This window comes from Nasonia vitripennis, chromosome 4 (assembly GCF_009193385.2).
Source record: "Nasonia vitripennis strain AsymCx chromosome 4, Nvit_psr_1.1, whole genome shotgun sequence".
In the NCBI taxonomy this organism is placed as follows: Eukaryota; Metazoa; Arthropoda; class Insecta; order Hymenoptera; family Pteromalidae; genus Nasonia; species Nasonia vitripennis.
Window position 1 is genome coordinate 2,153,445 of NC_045760.1, and position 19,689 is coordinate 2,173,133.

The following is a 19,689-nucleotide window of genomic DNA, read 5'->3' on the forward strand; positions in this document are numbered from 1 at the left end:
GCAGGAAGAGAACTACATAACGTACGTGTTGGAAAATGACGTGACGGCCCCAACGCCAGAACCGGCCCCGGCCACCACACCCGAGGAGATCTCCTCGGACACGCAACAAGTCAACGGCAAGAGCGAATCAGTCGTTCGCAAGAGTCCGCAGCCCGCGCCGCCCGCGACCTCGCCAGCCGCTTCGCCATCACCGGCGGCCCCGTCGCCCGCAGCAGCGGCCAGTGGCAAAGTGAAACAGGAACGCGAGGACACGCCGCCCCCGGAGGAGAGTCTCGACGCGACCAAAGCCGGACCGTGCTACTGTCGCTCCTGCGATATCAGCTTCAACTATCTCAGCACCTTTATCGCTCACAAACAGTTCTACTGCTCGAGCCACGCTGGCGAGGCGAGCAACAACAACAATAACAACAACGCGGCATCGGCACCCTCGCCTGCCACCACAACTCCGCCTGCCAGTGGACGCACCGAGGCATCCGTACTTTAAAGCCGTCGCAAGCTCCATTTCGTTTAGAAAAAGGAATCGTCTGACGGTTCCGAGAAAACTTTCTTTTTATCTTTTTCAGGAGTAACGTTTCGCGTCGAAATATATGGGTAGTTGTCAGAGAGGTTCTTTTAATGTTGAAAACGAGAATGCGCTTCCGAAGAAAATTTGATTTATTTTTAGCTCTCTGATAGCGTACTCCATGCAGTGGCTGGTGTTGAAAATAAATTGCCCTGACTTAGATTATGCGCAATCGGCGGTGTCTCGTTTTTAAAATCTCATGGATCTCATTTAAATGAACTTCACTTGAATTGTACACGCGATTTTTACTTTTAATATCTCAATCACGAATATTTAATTGAAGCGCTCGCCGTCTCGGCAGCGCCATAGGACTGTTATTTGTTGCCAGTTTATGTATACATTAAAGAATATTAATTACCCGTTTAGTTGAATAACGATAAACACTGAGTGATTTCTTTTCGTTGATCCAGGGAATTGTTCGTAACGTCTAAGATTCGAATTACCAGCAAAGCAATGTATATACGGCATTATGTTTTACTAACGACGTGCAAATTTTAGACGTTTGCACGTCAGCCAAGGGAAAACCTATTAGGATTATAGTACTGTTATATCGAGCTGTACATAAAACTGACTAGCGAAGGAGAATGTGAGAGCGAACTAGAGAATGCGCGAAAACCAGAGAGTGAGAGAAATGAATGAATATGATCTCCGATTCAGAAGCATTATAGCGAGAACTCAAAAAGCATTTTCCTTTGAGTTTTTATAAAACAGAAAAAAAAATGAATTAGTAAAATTGTTACTAAAATTTTTCGTGTAAATAGTAGTTTTCTTACATATTTGGTTCGTTTAAAACGTTTACAAGTATGTATAAATAATATTATTTAAAAGACAAAAATTTTCTCAACTTTTAGTGTCATGTATAAAATTCTTGATTGACTAAACGAGTCTCGTATTAATTTTATAATGAGAACCTAAAACTCCTGTTGAAAGTGGAAACACTATAAAGGTGTGCAATCTCATGACTCTTGAATAATCTCGTAGCATAATAAATACCTTATAGGTTCGAAGGAAGTTAAAAATGGCCGAATGTAAAATGTTGTACAGTAGAGGAGTAGAGTATTAAAATCGTAGAAAAACACGATTCTGAATGATACCAATCTCAGTTTGTGAATCTGTTAAGTTATGTTGCAATATAACATTTAATATATTATTATATGATAATGGATAACTACGCGCATCCCAATAATACAAATGCGCTCGGACTCTCAAGCATTGGGAAAGCGATTTCGCTTGTTCGTCGCACTCGTTGGAAAAGTCTCCGGAAAATCTCAGATCGACTCTACTTGTCATGATATTTTCTTGTTAATGAGTAAACCTTTTTTACGCAAACTAAATTAACGTCTTTCAGACTCGACTGGGACATTTCGGAGACTAAAAATAAATAAAGTTCGATTTTTTTTAACTAGTTAACCGTTTTCAGTTGTATACATGGCGAAATCACGAGTACCTTGTTTTGGAGAGGTGCAAATGTATAAATTAGATATTAAGGCCAGTGTTACATGTATACGCAGTGTACTACTCATATCATATGATGAAAAATCATGGAAATTCATAAATTTCTTCACGCGAACATTTTGCGATGACACTATTTCTCATGCGGCGTGAGTGTTGACAATGAATTTGAGCGAGAAGACGAAAAAAGTGGAAGCGCGACGAAGAAAATAAAGCAAATGTGCGCCAGTATCGATCGATTGTGATATCAATTAATTATTCTATAAACTCGTGGAACGAAAGATTATAGCTTAGCGACCTGCAGTGGAAGTTAACGCAATGTATGGATTGATCGCTAATGGAGTGTACTCTGGGCTAAAATAATTAAGCATATGAAATTTGATATTATTTTATTGAAAATCTCTTGGTTTATTGTTTACGAATTCAAGGAGCAGAGTACGCCCATCACGAAATTCAATGAATTACGCTGTTATAAAAGCATTTCTCGATTTTGGCATGTGTGATTACCCCCCTCCTCCCCCCCCCCCTCTGTAACGACCTACTCCTTTTCTCTCCGTCAAAGTCTCAACATTTTAGACTTGCGTTTATTGTTTTTATTTTGATAGATGAATTTTACACAAGATTATATAAATATGTAATAAATATATAAACAAATAAAACTCTGCAACATTTAATTCGGTATTTTACTCTTCATCCAACTTGAAAGTATTCGCCATTCTAGCACTCCACGCATGTGAACAATGTTGCTCTGTATCGAAATTATAGCGACATAAACACCTCTATTGGCCTTATAAACAAGCGGAAAATTTAGAGCCTCCTCCTTCTGAGAACGGAGCCGAATGACGGGACGGGCCTCACATTTAGGTATTAGACGCTGCTCTGGAGGGGATGAATTACTCTGGATTAACCGGGTCTACGCAGGTATGAGTTTGGCAGACCGCTGCAATGAACGTTCAGTCTGCCGGCGGCACTTCATACATTCACACCGGTTCTAGTCTTTGGAAAAATCAGTGCGTGCGAATAATGTCGATAAACAGGCACTACTTCAACAGTTGCAGAGCCGACGAAGGGCGCCGCATAAGAAATTTAGCGGGCTCGCGGTTCAGCGAAGAGGAAGGCGACGAGTCCATCGTGCGACAATTGCTGAAGGAGGGCGGCTTTGAGACCGAGGACACGAGCGGAACGTCGAAAATGCCGAGGTGGCTGGCCTTAGCGTTCAAGAAGGGCAGCCGACGCTGTGCCATCATCAGGAATTTCCTGATGTTCGAAAGCGATCCGAACGATAAAGTCGCACCGAGTGAAACGATCTTCTACGCGCTATTGCAGGGAGAGGATGCGACATGTCGCATGGTCATCGAGTACGTCGCCAAAATCCAGGCCAAGACAAACAAGCAAGCGTTCAACAACGAGCGCAACCGGACGTTGATCGACAAAGATTCGAAGATGCGGAAATACTACGAGCAGTGTCAGGCCGAGCTTACGGCTATGAAGAGCAGAAGGATCGGCGACACGCTGATTACGTTCCTAGGCCTACTGACGAAACCGGCGGAACTGTTGACTCGTCATCTGAGAAACGAAGATTTTTTAAAGCATTTCAATGCTGATGGCGACTATGAAACCAGTTTTCCGATTTACGCAGCGCTGTTGAAGAGAAAAGTCAAAGCAGCCACTGCTAGACAGAAGATAATCGAACAATTCTGTACTATATTGAGCACTACGCTCCCGTTTCCCGATCCGAGTCACAAAGCTTACGAGACGATAGCGCAGTATATGAGCGACGCGGACATGAAAATTCTTATCGGTACCAAGAGAGTATGAGTTGAAAGATAAATTGTGTTTCAAATCGAGTTAAACCGGCCGATTCGATTCAGTCCGGTCAACTCGCTTTTCTTTTACCGCCCACGAACAGAGCGGTTCTTCCGGTGGCGTCAATGAAAAAATGGCGAACAGCGAACATTTTTCGCCCATCGAGCTATTCAGAGCAGCTCGTCAAACAGCGTGTGGAGGGTAACTGTGTTTTGGTGCTTCGACCCATTTAAGCGTACCTATAGGTGTAACTGGAGTGCACAGACTTAGCTTTACAAAGGCTGAACGAGCAACGAACAACGTTGCAACTAACCGAATCCGCCCTCTGCACACTCTCTTTTCCGGCAAAAACTGTAATTGTTATAATACCGAGAGTAACGGTGACAGCCGGGAAAAATATTAGAACTTACAATAAATATCCGAATAAGCGTGATGAGTACAGGGATTAAAATAATTAAGCCTGTCGAATTTGATGTTATTTGTAGTTTACTGGAAATCTCTGATATGATTGTTTACAAAGGCATTTTTCGATTTTGAGTTTTGACATCTGTGATTACTCTACTGTAACAGTATACCATAATCTTTTTCTCACCATTAAGTCCGACGTTATAATTATATAGACTTAAGTTTTTTATTTGAAAAAAAAAAAAATAAATAAATAAATTACGTTCTGCATTTTCATTTGATTTTTTTACTTTTACACTACCTTATGAATATTCCCCTTATCATTAGGTCCTTCAATAAAATTATAATCGATTTTACTATTATTGTTTGTATAAATGAATTACTAACCCGTTAAAATTCCAATATCCGTCTCATCTCCCGACGACGAACTCCAATACTCGCAGTTGGAAGACTCGTCTAAAAGACTATCATAAACACTGCAGTCGCAATCGGTGTCGGTCTCATAGTAATCTGAACCTTTTTTAAAAACAATACCTCCTTTCTCCGGATTTTTAGTCACGACGAAACTTTTTATAACTTTGTAATTTTTATAATCGTCCTGTTGATTTCTCTCGTAATCGCTGTCTTCATCCTCGTCAAAGTTGATTTTACAGGGCAATAAGATTTTCTTTCTCGGATGCGACCGCTCCGACGACTTACGCTCTGAAGAATAATCTCCCGGAAAATAATCGAAAACCTCGCTTTCGGCATCGCTCAACGTAAAAGTGCCGTCTAACAATTTTGGCAAACTTGAAAGGCTCAGTTTGGGTGTCAGTAAATCGTTGATGCCGCCGCTATTCTTATGTTTGTTCGGGCTCAAAATTTTAGGTGTAGATGCACCTACCTGACCAATACTACTAATCTGATACTCGTTCGAGGCAGCTTCTTCCGTTACGCTTTTCACAGCGAGGCGTTTCAATGGATTGATTGCTTTACTTCGGTTTTTATTAACTTCCAACGGACTGTCACTTGCTTTTCTTTTCTGAGCTTTGGAAATTGGCATTTCAGGCTTCTTGAATACGTCTTTTACATCGTCGCTTTTGACGTCATTAATCTGTACAATACGAAACGATCGTTATTATAAAATGCAGCGCGATTTAATAACAGATCGGTTATTACCTGATTCAGCATCAAGTGATTTCCGTTTTTGTCTAAGCCATCTTCCTCGACAGGTGCATCGAAGGAATCGGCTGCGGAGACGGCCAGTGACCGAAAACTCTGGACGAGATTATTACGATTTTGCTTGGAAATTTGCTTCTTTTCTTTGCGTACGCTATCCACCAAATAACTCATGTTGTGCTTTTTGCAGTGATACTTGTACTTTTTCTTCAAACGTATCGACCTCACAACTTTGTCGCATTTCTCAGCGATTTTGCTTTCCTACGAACAATGAAACTTGATTAGCTCACAAAAATAACGAAGATTTTTTTAGGGTTACTTTTTTCGCAACCTCATCTATTCGCTTACAGAAAAGTGATCTTGACTCTTTTCTCGCTCCGAAACGGCTCTGAATATTATATCTTCCAATTTTGCGCGTTTACGTAAATGAATTATGTCTTCAACGAATTCATCTGCGACTTCATTTTTCCTCTTCAAAGATTTACTCATTATTGCTCACACTAACGTCTTCGTCTGAAAGGCAAACCTTTGCGGTTCGATCAAGTTCGTTCGTACTTATTACGAAAAAAACCTCAACGACTTTTGGAAATAAATGTTGTGTGCACGTATCTTCGGTCGATAAAGCAAATAACAGGTTGGCGCGACGAGTGACGACGATGCGATTGTACGCATCATGCTCGCGCAAACGGCCGAACGGCGTATCTAACGTTTTGACTTTCTAACCTCTTCGGAATCCGAAGCTGTGAAAATTGCGAGGTCAGGACTTCGCGGTCTTTTTATTAGAAAGTTTGTAATATTTATTGAAAAGTTCTATCAAGTATGGCGGCAATTCTTCGTGTGAAACGGAAAAAGGATCACGAGCCACTGGATGCTCTCTTGATTTCGTGCAAGAGGCAAAAAGTGGAATGTGAAGAAGACTCTGCCTCGGCTCCATTGACAGCTATTGTGAAATTCGCAGGAACCGTTGAAAAACAGGTAAAACTAGCGATAACCATAATTCTTTTAGTGCTGATCTCTGTAACCTTTGTTTCGAATGCAAAAATTGGATAATTGTCTTTTGGTTATAGGATGACTGCGTTATTGAACACATCACCAAAACTTTCAGCAAAGATGTTTTGAAATCCAATTACAAACAACACATAGTCGACATTACGAAGAAAGCCCGTGAAAAAACAAAGCAAGAGTCTAATGAAAATCGTTACAAAATCATCAACAGTATTCGATCACTGGACACTTCGTTATTGAAGGAATTGGATGAAGACAATGTTAATATTATCGATATAGAAGATACGAAAGCTGCAGCTGATCAAAAGGTTTGAATTAAATTCTGCTCAATTATCGATTCATTTGTGGTCATTGGTATAGCTAAAATATGATTTTGTATTTCAGACTGATATCGATTATGTATACGACTTGTATTATACTCAAACTAAAGAGGCTATTCAATTAGAAAATCTGTTGTCCGTTGTACCAATAGAGGAAGATTTAGTATTTGAGGATTATTACAAGGATAATGATTATCAGGGTGAATCAGAAGATTCGAATTCTGAATCAAATTGGCGAAATGATTATCCAGACTCGGATCATTCTGAAAATTCTATTGGAGAGAACGACATAAGAAATGCTATGAAAAATCTAACTGTTGCTGATGAGTCGTCATCTGATGAAGATTTTGTGTATGGACTTAATGAAGAAGATGTTGAAAGATACGGTTGGAAGTATGCACACTACAAGGCAAGAATAAAAAAAGAAATGGAAGATGATGACAAATCTAATGGAGATTATCACAGTGACATGGATGATTTTTCTAGTTCTGATGCGTCTTCAGATTGCAGTGTTAATGGAATTGATGAATAAATATAATACAAGTCACTCATTAAAATAAGGATACCATGAATGTAAATAGTTGACCTATCGTTAAAATTTTATTTAATTCTCGCGTAACGTATGTTTTAATTTTTTATTTAAAAAATAAAAATCAAGATTCATCTAATTACGTACACAAATTTATTTACAATTTACAAAATATATATAATTTACAAAATTAATAATTCAATTCTTACTAACTTAAATTAGAGATCATCTTATGGTATGTTTATATATGACATATTTTTTTCTATACATGATTCTCAATCAACGTTATATAGTCTTTAACATCAGTTATGTATCTACTAAGAAATTTGTAATCTTTTTTTATATTTACTATTAATTGCTTAATATCGTTTTTCCTGAAAAAATAAAATAATATGACTTTGAGTATAAATGTTCATACTTATAAGCATGAAAGTGAATAGTGAGTTTACCTTATGTCACCTAACACACATGTTAGATCTATGTCGTTTGGCCCGATTTCATCAAAAAGCTTAAGCTTTAACAATACTTTTAAGATGATGTTTGACTTCCTAGATGAAACCATAAACGTGATCCTATAATACAAATAGAATTATTCATTATACGCCGCATAATTAATCAAAAGCAAAAAAAAATGTTCAAAATTACCTTTCGATATCTATCGTTATTAAATTCATCGCGGATAATCGTTCCAAATCGAACATGAAATTCATGAAAAAAACAACTTCCTTCGATATGTATTGCAACATAGGTAAAATGTCTTCATACATTTTGCATTTTTTTATCATTTCATCGGGGTTAAGTTTTAACAATAATAGTCTATGAACTATTTTTAACAATACATTTTTAGAATCAGCTAAAAATAAAAATAGTGCGAGTTTGATTAATATTTACTTTGACCTAAAGTTTATATAGGTTGTAAACTTACCACGAATTCTCGAGACGAATTCTATTTTTTCAACATCCCTAATGCAATTTATCATCTCCATTTCGTTCAATCTTAAAACAACAACAAATGATTTTGATATGAAATCTATTGCTATTATATTTGGCTTCATCGCTCGAATTGCCCAGATACAATCATCCCTGAAAAATATAAATGCACATATTAAATTTAATACGAATGAATTTTAATAGATTCATAACTAGGTGCAGCATCACATATCGTACCTCATTTCCTCAGTTTTCAAATTTTCCGTTAACGATAAAAATGGCGAAATTGGTTCTTCTATAAGATCTTTTTTACTCTCATTATTTACTGGGGTAAAAGGCAGATGGACACAATCTTTTTTCGGAGATGAAATTTCGTTACTTTTATTCTTAAACGAATAATCCGAGTCACAACTTGATAGTCTTTTTTGTTTTTCTGCTTCGGAGTGTTTACTGCTCTCCAGGGTGTCATTGAATGATATATCATCTTTCAGTTCTGCCTCATCAGGTGTTACACATTTCTCGTTTGAATCGCTCAAGATCGAATCCAAACGATTACTGCTAGACAAGCGTTCCAATTGGTCAGACAAATCATCATCTTGCATACTATCTGAGTCCAAGAAGGAAGGGGGTTGAATTTCATCAAGTTCTTCCGAAAATTTTTCTGAAAAAATATCAATCTCAACACCAGCTTGATTAGTTTCTTTAGCAAAACTAACACATTCTTTATCATCTTCAGCCATAGAAATTTTAATTTTTTTCTCTTCATTTTGAACTTCTTCACTAATCAATTTACTTGATTCTCTTGGATTAATTATATTTTCATCCACAACATATGTTTTATTTGTTTCGATGCAGTTCTCCTCTTCTGTACCCATACTATAAGACTTGCTTGTAAATGATTTATTAGATATTGTTATTGTGGTCTTATCATTTATAATAAGTGGATAAGTTAATTTTGTTTTGATGCCCATGGTTGCTATTAATAAATCCGTGTTGTCTGATGGTAATCTAGTCAAACTATTCTCTCTTGAGATTTGAGCACAATTTTCATTCTCATTGCAGTTTGCAACAGGCACATTCGTTTTATTGGATCTTGCATCTGTTAATAAAGTCAATGGATTAGTCACTGACTCCATAGACGTATCGTGATAAATTTGAACTTTGCTATTTTGTGATTTTTCTGGTTCTATGTATCGAGTAAAAGCTTCCTCGCAATTATTTGGAGCAGTGCACACATTTCTAATATTTTTATTAGAAACATTAGCTGCATTTTGTACTGTAACCGATTCATTCATAGGATGAGTAGGACTTTTTTCTATGAAAACATTATTTTGGTTTTTTACTTGATCGGAGCCACAATGAATCTGTTGTTGCTCTAAAAGATCAAGACTAATTTCAGCAGTCTTATCCATATTCGTAACAGGGGCTGTAACTGATTTATTAAAGTAGTTCTCTATTGCTATAGATTTATCTGCTTCATTTTTATTGATCACTGACAGATCCATATTGATTGTTCCCTCTCTTCGCACTTGTGTCAAACTTGACTCTTTTATATTCTTACTGCTGTTAGACACTCTTGAATTGTTTTCTGCGTTAAATTGATCTGGAACTTGAAACATTGAATTCTTTTGCAACGAATCCCGTAAAACGTTTACATCATTACATGAAGGAATGAAATTTGTTTGTGTATTTACACTTTCATCTCTCGAGTATTTTTGTGTAGGCAAATTCATAGATGCACATAGAGTATTCAATTCATCGGATGTGATTCTATGAAATGATTCATCTCTAGTACTGAATCTATCAGAAATATCATAATTACTCCTTTTGTGAAAGTTATTTGATGCATTTATGGAACCCTGCACCACATTAACGTTATTTGATGAAGCACCAAAATCACTTTGATTAAATGGTTTTGAATTATTAGAAATACCAGGAAAAGATGTCGGTAACTCCGTGAATTCCATGGTAGCATCCTGTAAAACCTTAGTTAAATTATCATTTTGATTGTTCCCGGCAACACTCGGCTGCATTTTTGTAACGTTAGGTAGCGTAGAAATTTGAGACGTAAATTCCATCGGAGCATTGGAAAATATTTGAGTTGCTTCATCTGGTACGTCTCTGCGCTGCGAAATAGATTGAAAGTTGCTTTTATTTGAGGCGACCGTTTCAGTCACATCCATTGATTTATCTAAGAAAATTCGAGTTTTTTCATGGTTCAAATTTGTTCCAGAAACTTGGTGATGAACAGGTACCATTTCAGTCATATCCATATTATCAGCGGAAATTCCACTAAATGAAGGAGCATTCTGCTTCACTGGAATTGTTTCAGAAATATTCATCAAGTTATTCCTGCTATCTTGAGCGATATAGTCGAACATTTTTTTCGTTTCCAAAATTGGAAATACAATTTGTTTGACTGGAATGTTTTCCGTAATATCCATGGATTTATTGGGGAAGCATTCCCTTCTATCATTGTTCAAATTTTCCTTTAACAAGTTGTTAGGTTCATAAGCTTTTGTATGTGTTGAAATAACTTCTGTCATGTCCATAGATCCATTGTGGTAAATTTTTGTTTTTTCCTGAGTTATGGCACTTGGGTTGTGATATTGATCTATATTAGTATTAGCAGTTCCTTGAATAGGGATCGTTTCTGATATATCCATTGATTTATTAAGAAAAACTTTCGTCTTTTCTACTTCCTGCCCGTGCTGTGTTGGTTTTGTTTCTAAACAAATGTTAGGTGAGCTTTTCTTGCGTTCATTTGTAGGTTCAGAATCAAATTGCCTATATCGTTTATTTGATTTACTTTGAACTACATTTGTATTTCCTTTGTATTCATAACTATCATGATAAATAGGTATGACGTTCGACGTTTTTATTACATCACTCCGTGAAGTATTCGTGCCTTCTTTTAATGATTCAGACGCTATTTGTTCTGCATAAATATTGGGATGTCCAACCGGAATCGTTTCTGAAATATCTATTGATTTATTAGCAAATATTCTAGTTTTATTTTGTTTCTGTTCTTCGTCATCTGGATATTTTTTATTCGCTGTGATAGCTTCTGTCATTTCCATGGAAGTGTTAGAAAACAATTTTGTTTTTTCAGATAATAACTGTCTAGTTTCAACTTCCGTAACTCCAATAGCACCATGAATGTTGCTTAAAATTGCGACTGTTTCATTTATATCCATTGACTTGTTGAAAAAAATGTTTGTCTTTTCTTGGAAATTATTGTGCAGGGGGCCAATGTTGGATGGTATCATATTACAAACTGGAACTGCTTCAGTCATTTCTATGGACATATTCAAGCCTATTTGTGTTTTTTCTAGTCCCTCTTCATCCAATACATTTTTAGAATAATTAGATGGTTTATCACCACTAGCAATAGCTTGAGTTATTTCCATTGGTTTATTGACAAATATCTTGGTTTTATTTTCTGTTATATCATGTAAACTTTTGTCTGTTAGTAAAACACATCGACGACTTTCTACATGACCTGGAATGAGCTCTGTCATTTCCATAGAATTGTTAATGAAAACTTTAGTCTTTTCGTGAGGTGTTAGATGAGTTTGTCTCTCTAAGTCTGTAGGAAATTGTCTAACAGGTACGACTTCCGTAATTTCCATTGAATGATTTGAAAAAACTTTAGTTTTTTCATTTGCGGTTTGAATATTAGCATTCTTATAAACAGAAATGGCTTCAGTTATTTCCATAGACTTATTAGAGAAAATTTTCGTTTTTTCTTCAACTGTGGAATTAGTGATTGGTTGTTCACTACTTACTTGATGAAATTTATTTGATATTGGAACCGCTTCAGTCATCTCCATAGAATTATTTGGAAATATTTTCGTTTGTTCTTGCATTGTCAAGTTGTTTGAGAGCTGTGTATTTTCATCCAGTTGACGAACTATATTTTTAATTGGGACGGCTTCTGTCATCTCCATAGAATTATTCATGAATATTTTAGTTTTTTCTTGTGACGTTACGTTATTCAATAGTTGTCTATTGTTATCCAATGTACAAATTTTATCTAAAGAAGGAACTGCTTCTGTCATTTCCATGGAGTTATTTACAAAAATTTTAGTTTTTTCTTGCACTGTTGAATTGGTACATGGTTGTAGATTGTTTTCTATTTGTCGTATCTTATCAAAAATAGATACTACTTCTGTCATTTCCATAGAATTGTTGAGAAATAGTTTTGTTTTTTCTTGCACTACTGCAGGAATTTCATGATTGTTATCCTTATTTACTGTGAAAACTGGTTCTGTCATTTCCATTGATCTGTTGGTAAAAATATTAGTTTTCTCAGAAAAACCATTACTTTTATCTGCATTTTTAGCTTTCTGCATAGAACATGGCACAGCCATAGTAAACTCCATGGTTTTAGTCAAATTTTCTGTTCTGTCATCATTTTGGCATCGACTATTGGGTCTTATCCACGTTGAACTTGGCAATACTGAAGTGAATTCCATAGCAGCTGTATTCGAACAATCCATTTTACTTTTAGAAGGTTCCGCATTGGGGGCTTCCAAATTTGTTGGGTTATTTAATTTTTGTACACATCCACTGCTCAACAGTGCAGAAATGGCTTGAGTCAGATCTGTAGAATTACTTGCTAATAGATGTTTATCATTATTGGAATAAGCTGATGGCAGATTTCGTGTAATTTCCATAGATGTGTTTTGAATGCAATTTTGCGGGCCAGGCAAATGATTCTCCATAGCATCATTATCATGTCTTTGACACGGAACAATTTCTGATGGTATATAATTTGTCATGTCCATGCCATCATCACAGTAAATAGTTTCGTTTTCATATTGATTTTCACTATGTTGTTCTTCTATTCTTGTTGGCCTGGAATTATTAATTGAACTGTCCATTTCCATATCACTTTGAGACAGATGATCTCCATCTTCTGTTGGAGTATTTTGCGGGACTTCTTTACAATCAAGCTCATCACTTTTCAAAAATAGCTGCACTGGGAAGTTTTCTTTGTCATGGCAAGGCACGCTTATGACAACTGGATGATCATTGCTATTATTTTTTGGGTTGCTTAAGTCATGTTCTTCATACGTATTGTCCCATACTGTTCCTTGTTCGGCTTCATTGCAAAATTCTCTAAATTTTCATTGGATAAAAAAATGAATATTAATATTGGTTGAGATAAAGAGCAAGTTAGAACAGCATGGTAGGATCTCTCACCTGATGCGCTTGTTCTTTGCAAAACTGACTCTCCTTTTGATCTTTATAGTGGGCGAGTTTTCTGAAGATGATGGATTGGTGGCTACGCATTGCAGTGGCTGTCGTTGCTTTGGTGGTTTTAATATCTGAAATATTTATTTTCCGTCTTTTAGTCGCAAGAAAATGCATTAAAACCAAAAGTCACAAGTATAGCACAGAAGCTGATAAATCCACTGCATTGCACTATTTATACAAAAGTTTAGTACTTACAGAAGACTGTCGCGAGACACTTTCTTGTTTCTCCCTAAAACACAAATGACACGGATTAATTAATGAAATTACACAACACTCAACAAAGGTTATATCGTGGATAGAAAGTAATATTTAGAGGTGAAAATAAATAAACTCCAGGTGAAACACTCGATAAAGACACAACGCGCTAATAATGAGATCCATACTAACATTATTTTCAAAAAATAGTTAACTATTTTTTAACTGTGACATTTATGATTTATGGTTGAAACCGCACGGAAAGATTCAAATTTAAGAACTGACAACAACCGCTGCATAACCATAACAATAATGGTGGCGCCAAATCAACATGGCGTCGCGCCGCGCCATGTTAAATAACGAACGTGAGAACTAGCGACATCTGCGACCAGTCGGTAAAGTGTACTGTTATTTTACCAGCGCTCGATCGATAATGCAATCTAAACTATTATCATAAACTATTTTTATTAAATTCTCTTGCTTTATTAAATGAAATTACAGTTTTAGCTCATAATTATTTATTCGAACGTTCTAACATAACATTTCATCACATCATACATACAACGTCGATCTCTTCGACATTTCAATCTCGTCAGGCACCGAACGATCCAGAGCCGGAATTTTTCATAAAAACCAAGAGTACCAAGTATGCAGACATCAAATCCGCTTATAATCCGCCATTCACAGGTGAGTAAAGTCCACATAATCCCGGAGTCGGCGAAGCCGTTAAACATCCGCGCGTCCATAAAGCGACAACGACGAAGCTCCGCAGCAGTTCTCCTCGTATCTCAAAAGCTGCGCTGCTGCACACTACTCGGGCACACTACTCGCATAGCTATATACGCGGTAGACATACACAGAGGCCGCACGTCTAGCACAAAACGAGATGAAGAGCCAGTGGAGCAGCGTAGGCACTGCACACTCCCCGAGGTGCTTACACTCGACGACGGCGATGAAATTGCGAGGCTCCAGTCAAAATGACGACGCCGGAGAACTATCAAGAGAAATATATATATACGTGTATTTTGAGGGCAAAATTCGCATTTCTCGAATCGTCGAAAACTATATGCGTATGTAATAAGCGTTTCACACCGCTATGTGACTCGTATCAAGAGGGTGACATGCAGTGAATAGGTATAAGAAAGAAAAGAAGACATAGGGCTCGCTTCGGAAGAATAGCGGCACACGTCGCTCGCTCGCGCGCGCGCGTCGTTTAATACCGAAAGCTCGACGGCTGGAAAGACTATATATATTGGCGGGCGGCGTTAAGCCCTCGCGTTGATCCCTTATATATAGCGCCCCGGCGCGAAGCGCTCCCCGCGTACGTATATAGTCGCCGCGTGCTTCCGCACCTGTTTGCACGCGCGACGGCTTATCATTATATCGTTTATTATACATATATCAATATATATATATATATATATATATATATATATATATATATATATATATATATATATATATATATATATATATATATATATATATATATATATATATATATATATATATATATATATATATATATATATATATATATATATATATATATATATATATATATATATATATATATATATATATATATATATATATATATATATATATATATATATATATATATATATATATATATATATATATATATATATATATATATGAAATTTTCGCGCGCGCGGTTTAATTAAATACAACGCGCACCTATTATATTGTCCAATAAAATAGGTTTAGATTCGCCGAAAAACTCGCTGGATTCGATCAACGATTTCCACAAAACAAAAGAGAGTAAATAATATATATATATCGCTCTTTACGCGGCATTGTGTAAAAGCACGCCGCTGCTATCTCGCTGTGTGTGTGTGTGTGCACGAGCGGCCCTCCCCCTGCGCGCTGCGCTTCTCCTCGCCTCCCTATTGACGGGAGTTTTAATAAAACTACCCCCACCAGGCAGAAAGAGAGTCTACCCGGCCGGCTAAACGTCGCTCGGCTCTCTCTCTCTCTCTCTCTCTCTCTCCGCAGGGGCGGAAAAGCTGCCGAGGGTGGTAGAGAGAAGCCAGAGACTCGCAAGCAAGATATTGGGCCAAGTAGAGAGAAAGATCGTAAGAACCCGGAGAGATATCCAGCTCGAGCTGCTGCGCATAAGACGGGCGAAATGAAAGAAAAATGGCGAGAGGGACGCTTATAAGAAAGAGAGAGACAGAGAGACAAGTCATATAATAGAGCGTCATTTTCATCTCTCGCAGAGCTCTCGAGTGCGCTCCTTATGTAGATTTCGAAAAACAAAGGCTCGCTAAATGTTTTCATCGCTGACAGGGCAGCAGCAGCAGCAGCAGCAGCAGCAGCAGATGCCGAGATCGAGTGGCAATTCCGGCAACGGTAAACAGTACACACAGCGCGAAGTTGAATGGACCGAACGGGGGGTGGGGGGGGGGGATATCACGCCGCGCGGCAAAATCCGACAAAGCCGTCAAGTCACACGTGAAAAAGCACCGGGTCATCCATACACACACTTTGGAGCTAAAGTTTCTCGCGCGCTGCTGATACGGCGTATAGAGAAAAACAGCGATCGATATCGTCGTTAGACTTATACTTACACAGAGCTCGAACGTTTTTGGGGGCAGAAAAGCGCAAGCTGACGCCGCGCCGACCCTCTCGCTTCCAGGACGACGGCTCGAGTCGTCATCTTGGAGCGTCCAAATGTTGCCGCGCGCCAGTCGCGATATTATAACGGGCTGTGCAGCCGGTGTCAGCTGCGTGTGTGTGTGTGTGTGTGTGTGTGTGTGTATGCCATTTGCCTTTCTCTCTCTCTCTCTCTCTCTCTTGCGATGTTCCACACTCGTTTTTCCTCGTTACCGTTAATTATATAACGCCAGCTTCAATATTAACTTTGCGCGTTACAGTCGCTGCGCTCGCGACTCGAAAGCTAAATATTTGCGCAAACGCGCGCTTTTTTTTTCACTCCGCGAATTTTCGTCGAGATTGAAATTAGAATTTAATTCCGCCTTATCCTTGCACGGGTCAAATATTGATATCGGACACACATGTCGACAGATAAACCGGCCCCGCTATTGTCTCTCGCAAATAGCGGATAACGGAATCTATCGAGAGGTTCAAGCTGCGCACACACACACACACACAGTCTTATCGGAAAAAAAGTATTTTATTAAAAATAATAAAAAAAGAAGAAGTTACCTCGGAGTAGGCCCTGTTAAGTTCGCCGCAAAGCGACGTGCAAGCACATTACTTTACTTTGACCAATACACTCGCGCCCGGCTCGAAAGATCAGCCGCGAGAGGCTTCCTCTCTTCGATGAGCCGACGGCGGAGGCTAACAGCGCGATCACGCTGCGGCACTTTCTGCCCGAGATCCAGGGACCTTCGCTCAGAGCGCGTTGAGAGTCACTGGGACTCCCGATTGTAGCTCCGCGGTGGCACTCGAGGGAACCTCCGGATACACGTGTGCCGCTCGAGTATTATATAGTTACCAGCCAAGAATCTTGCCGCTTGCGGGAGAGCTTCGGTGTATTTCGTCCGGGCGCCGCCTGTTGGGGGGACCTGGTACTATTTCTGATTCTCGGACGCAGTTGGCGAGGCGAATAATCGCGCTGTGGGTGGAAAATTTTTGCGTTTTTTTTAAACGCTCTGGTTGTTGCTCGTGAGGTGTGGGTGTGATTTTTTTTCAAAAAGTTTTGAATAATTATTCATATCCGAACAAAGGCGCAAAGCAGAAATCGTTTTACTGACAGAGAATTCAAAGTTAGAGCACGACTCCCCGAAAGTAGGCGTCGCTCATTACGAATGCATATCCGAGTCAAAAGCCACAGAACGATTAAGGCTATTAAAAGCAAACTTTCGCATCGCTCGACTACTCGATCCTGCATATATATAATATAATACAGACGGCGCACGTCGGGCACGCGGCGGCAGCTCTATGAAAATTCATCATCGACGGCCAGCACATATAGTGCACGCAGGGAGTTAAATGTGTGAAAATCAAATAATAAATATCCAACTCATAGACTGCGCTGTAATCCCGACGGGTAGAAAAAGTAGCCCACCGGCGGCCTTTTATTCGGCACGGGGGCTAAGCCGTGAATTCGACGATGTTTGCCGTGCGCGCGGAACAGATATTAACCGTATCCCGGGCGGATGCGGCGGCGGCGGCATGGATATTACCATCGTCCTTCAGGCACAATTAGTAATCCCCGGCACGCGACCGAGTCACGTGTCGGCGTATAGCCGTTTGGATCAAGCCTTATATATATATATATATATATATATATATATATATATATATATATAGCAGTGTATAGGCCACCGGACGTTTTCTCTCCCGCAGGCAGATATCGTCGGGACGAAAACCTGCGACAGATCGACACCTCCCACGCGAGTTAGCCCACAGCGTTTACAACTTCATTTCGGATGTGTATTATGCCCTTTGCCGAAATTCCCAGTTGTGGGACACGTTTAACGACGTGGGCGGACATAAGGTGCGCGCTGCGGGTGTGCCGCGGGAGATTCACACGGGTTTGCGTGGGGCAAAATCCCCCCAGAGTTTGATTTTTGCAATTTTCTCGAGAAACTTGGCAAATAAAATGCACTTTGAAATATTCCCGCACACGAAAGAGAGAGAGAGAGCCAGCGCACAAATAGACATCGTGCGCTCTCTATTTTCCCCAGAAAAAGTTGTGATTTTTGCGCCAACTCTCGCGTGCGCGTATATTTGCGCCAAGTTGCTTTCCCAGGATCTCTCTCGATGATCCGCGCAGCAGCAGCAGCCACGTGACCTCTGTCAATATGATAAGCCCGTGCGATCTCTCCCTCCTGACTTCTCTATATATACCACCCCCTCTAGGTACACACACACACACACACACACAGACACACAGAGCCCGATGGCGTTTACGCGCTCCATTCAACCAGTTCCAGAGCTCTCTCGGATCTCCCCCCCTGTGGAGCGCCGACGGAGAGACATGGACGGCCGAGCTGCACACGGGCAAAATTGACCCTGCATCTCACACACACACACACAGACACGCGCGCGCGCCTACGTATAGCACAGTCTCGCCGCGGGCGAGGACATGCTTCTGTAAATATTCGCCGATATATTGTTCTCGGGCGACTTGCTATGGTGAGACAGGGACGAGGAGGATCTTCTGGATGATGTGGGAAACGATGCGCTTTTCCGATTTTCGCACAGTCGCGGCACTTATTGTTTGTTCTCTGCTTTATTATAAGTGCGTGGAAGGAGGGGGGGGGGGGGTGACGTTACTGGGATTTGGTAAAGACGTTGTTTCACCGGTATCAGCATTTTTATGGAACATAGTCACCGCAGGACGTACTCATACATAGCGATGAAAATTCATCGTCGGTACAATGCCTCCTCCGAATGTATGTAGCATCGTGAGAAGAACGCTTAATAAAAATAAAGCGACACGCCGCGACGCCCCGCGGCTAGCTATAGGTGCGCAATCGAATTCTTTATCTATACATCTGCTCTCTCTCTCTCTCTCTCTCTGGTCTGTCGTCGCGGAGCTCATCCTCACGATATCGCAGGCGCACGCACTGGGCCGAGTCGCGCGCCGGCACGTGCGCGCGGCCTAAGCACGCGGAAAATCGCAGGCTTTGAAGTGTATAGCGAGCGATCGCCGCCTCCCGAATATATTCGATGTTGATCGCGATGTAACACTCACCTTTACTACTATATATATATATATATATATATATACCAGCAGCGACGCGCTCACCCCTCGGCCCTTACGATATTTGGATTTCGGCCTGATTAGCGGGGACGGCTTACTCTACCGTGTACTAATGCTCCGCACTTTCCCATCGGTGGAGCACTGGTGGATTGAAATTTTACGAAACAGTCGAACGATTGTTTTTCCTCTTTCACTCGCACGTACGCGCGCATATACACTCCGGCGCGCTCGAGCGAGCTCAAAGAGAGATACCGGATTCCCGACAAAGTAGTCATAACGCATTCCTGAAACGCAATCGCGCGTTGCCCGGCCCCTTGTTATACTCGGCTCTCTCTCTCTCGCGAGGGCTCCCCTTTATACGTCC

The 19,689-nt window shown here is 39.7% G+C and overlaps 4 protein-coding genes across 7 annotated transcripts in view; 2 read left to right on the top strand and 2 right to left on the bottom strand.

The window, feature by feature from the left end:
• LOC100121654 (zinc finger protein ush) overlaps nucleotides 1–2,688 on the top strand; it is an 88,269-nt gene extending 85,581 nt beyond the window's left edge. For all 3 annotated transcript variants that reach the window (XM_001605214.5, XM_016985001.2, XM_008213237.4), the window contains exon 8: nucleotides 5–2,688. In XM_001605214.5, coding sequence (XP_001605264.2) covers nucleotides 5–484 — 480 coding nt within the window. In that variant the 3' untranslated portion in view covers nucleotides 485–2,688. The remainder of the gene's footprint in view (nucleotides 1–4) is intronic.
• Nucleotides 2,689–4,288: 1,600 nt separating this feature from the next.
• Nucleotides 4,289–6,112, bottom strand: LOC100121617. 2 transcript variants are annotated; one of them, XM_008213235.4, is made up of 4 exons: nucleotides 5,732–6,083; nucleotides 5,384–5,644; nucleotides 4,760–5,318; nucleotides 4,291–4,689 (listed from the first exon to the last, which is right to left on the bottom strand). In XM_008213235.4, the coding sequence occupies exons 1-4, from the start codon at nucleotides 5,870–5,872 to the stop codon at nucleotides 4,682–4,684; spliced, it is 969 nt and encodes a 322-aa protein (XP_008211457.1). In that variant the 5' UTR covers nucleotides 5,873–6,083; the 3' UTR covers nucleotides 4,291–4,681. The 2 variants fall into 2 exon arrangements, with proteins under 2 accessions (XP_001605228.1, XP_008211457.1); XM_001605178.6 differs by having other exon boundaries at nucleotides 4,289–5,318; nucleotides 5,732–6,112.
• LOC100121601 (probable RNA polymerase II nuclear localization protein SLC7A6OS) lies at nucleotides 6,047–7,646 on the top strand. The gene is made up of 3 exons (XM_001605160.4): nucleotides 6,047–6,358; nucleotides 6,451–6,696; nucleotides 6,773–7,646. The coding sequence occupies exons 1-3, from the start codon at nucleotides 6,203–6,205 to the stop codon at nucleotides 7,238–7,240; spliced, it is 870 nt and encodes a 289-aa protein (XP_001605210.1). The 5' UTR covers nucleotides 6,047–6,202; the 3' UTR covers nucleotides 7,241–7,646.
• LOC100678130 lies at nucleotides 7,377–13,949 on the bottom strand. Its single transcript, XM_031929064.2, has 8 exons — nucleotides 13,817–13,949; nucleotides 13,625–13,658; nucleotides 13,376–13,500; nucleotides 8,405–13,291; nucleotides 8,163–8,320; nucleotides 7,883–8,090; nucleotides 7,687–7,809; nucleotides 7,377–7,611 (listed from the first exon to the last, which is right to left on the bottom strand). Coding segments are annotated over exons 1-8 (5,649 nt in total). The 5' UTR covers nucleotides 13,819–13,949; the 3' UTR covers nucleotides 7,377–7,499.
• Nucleotides 13,950–19,689: the final 5,740 nt, after the last annotated feature.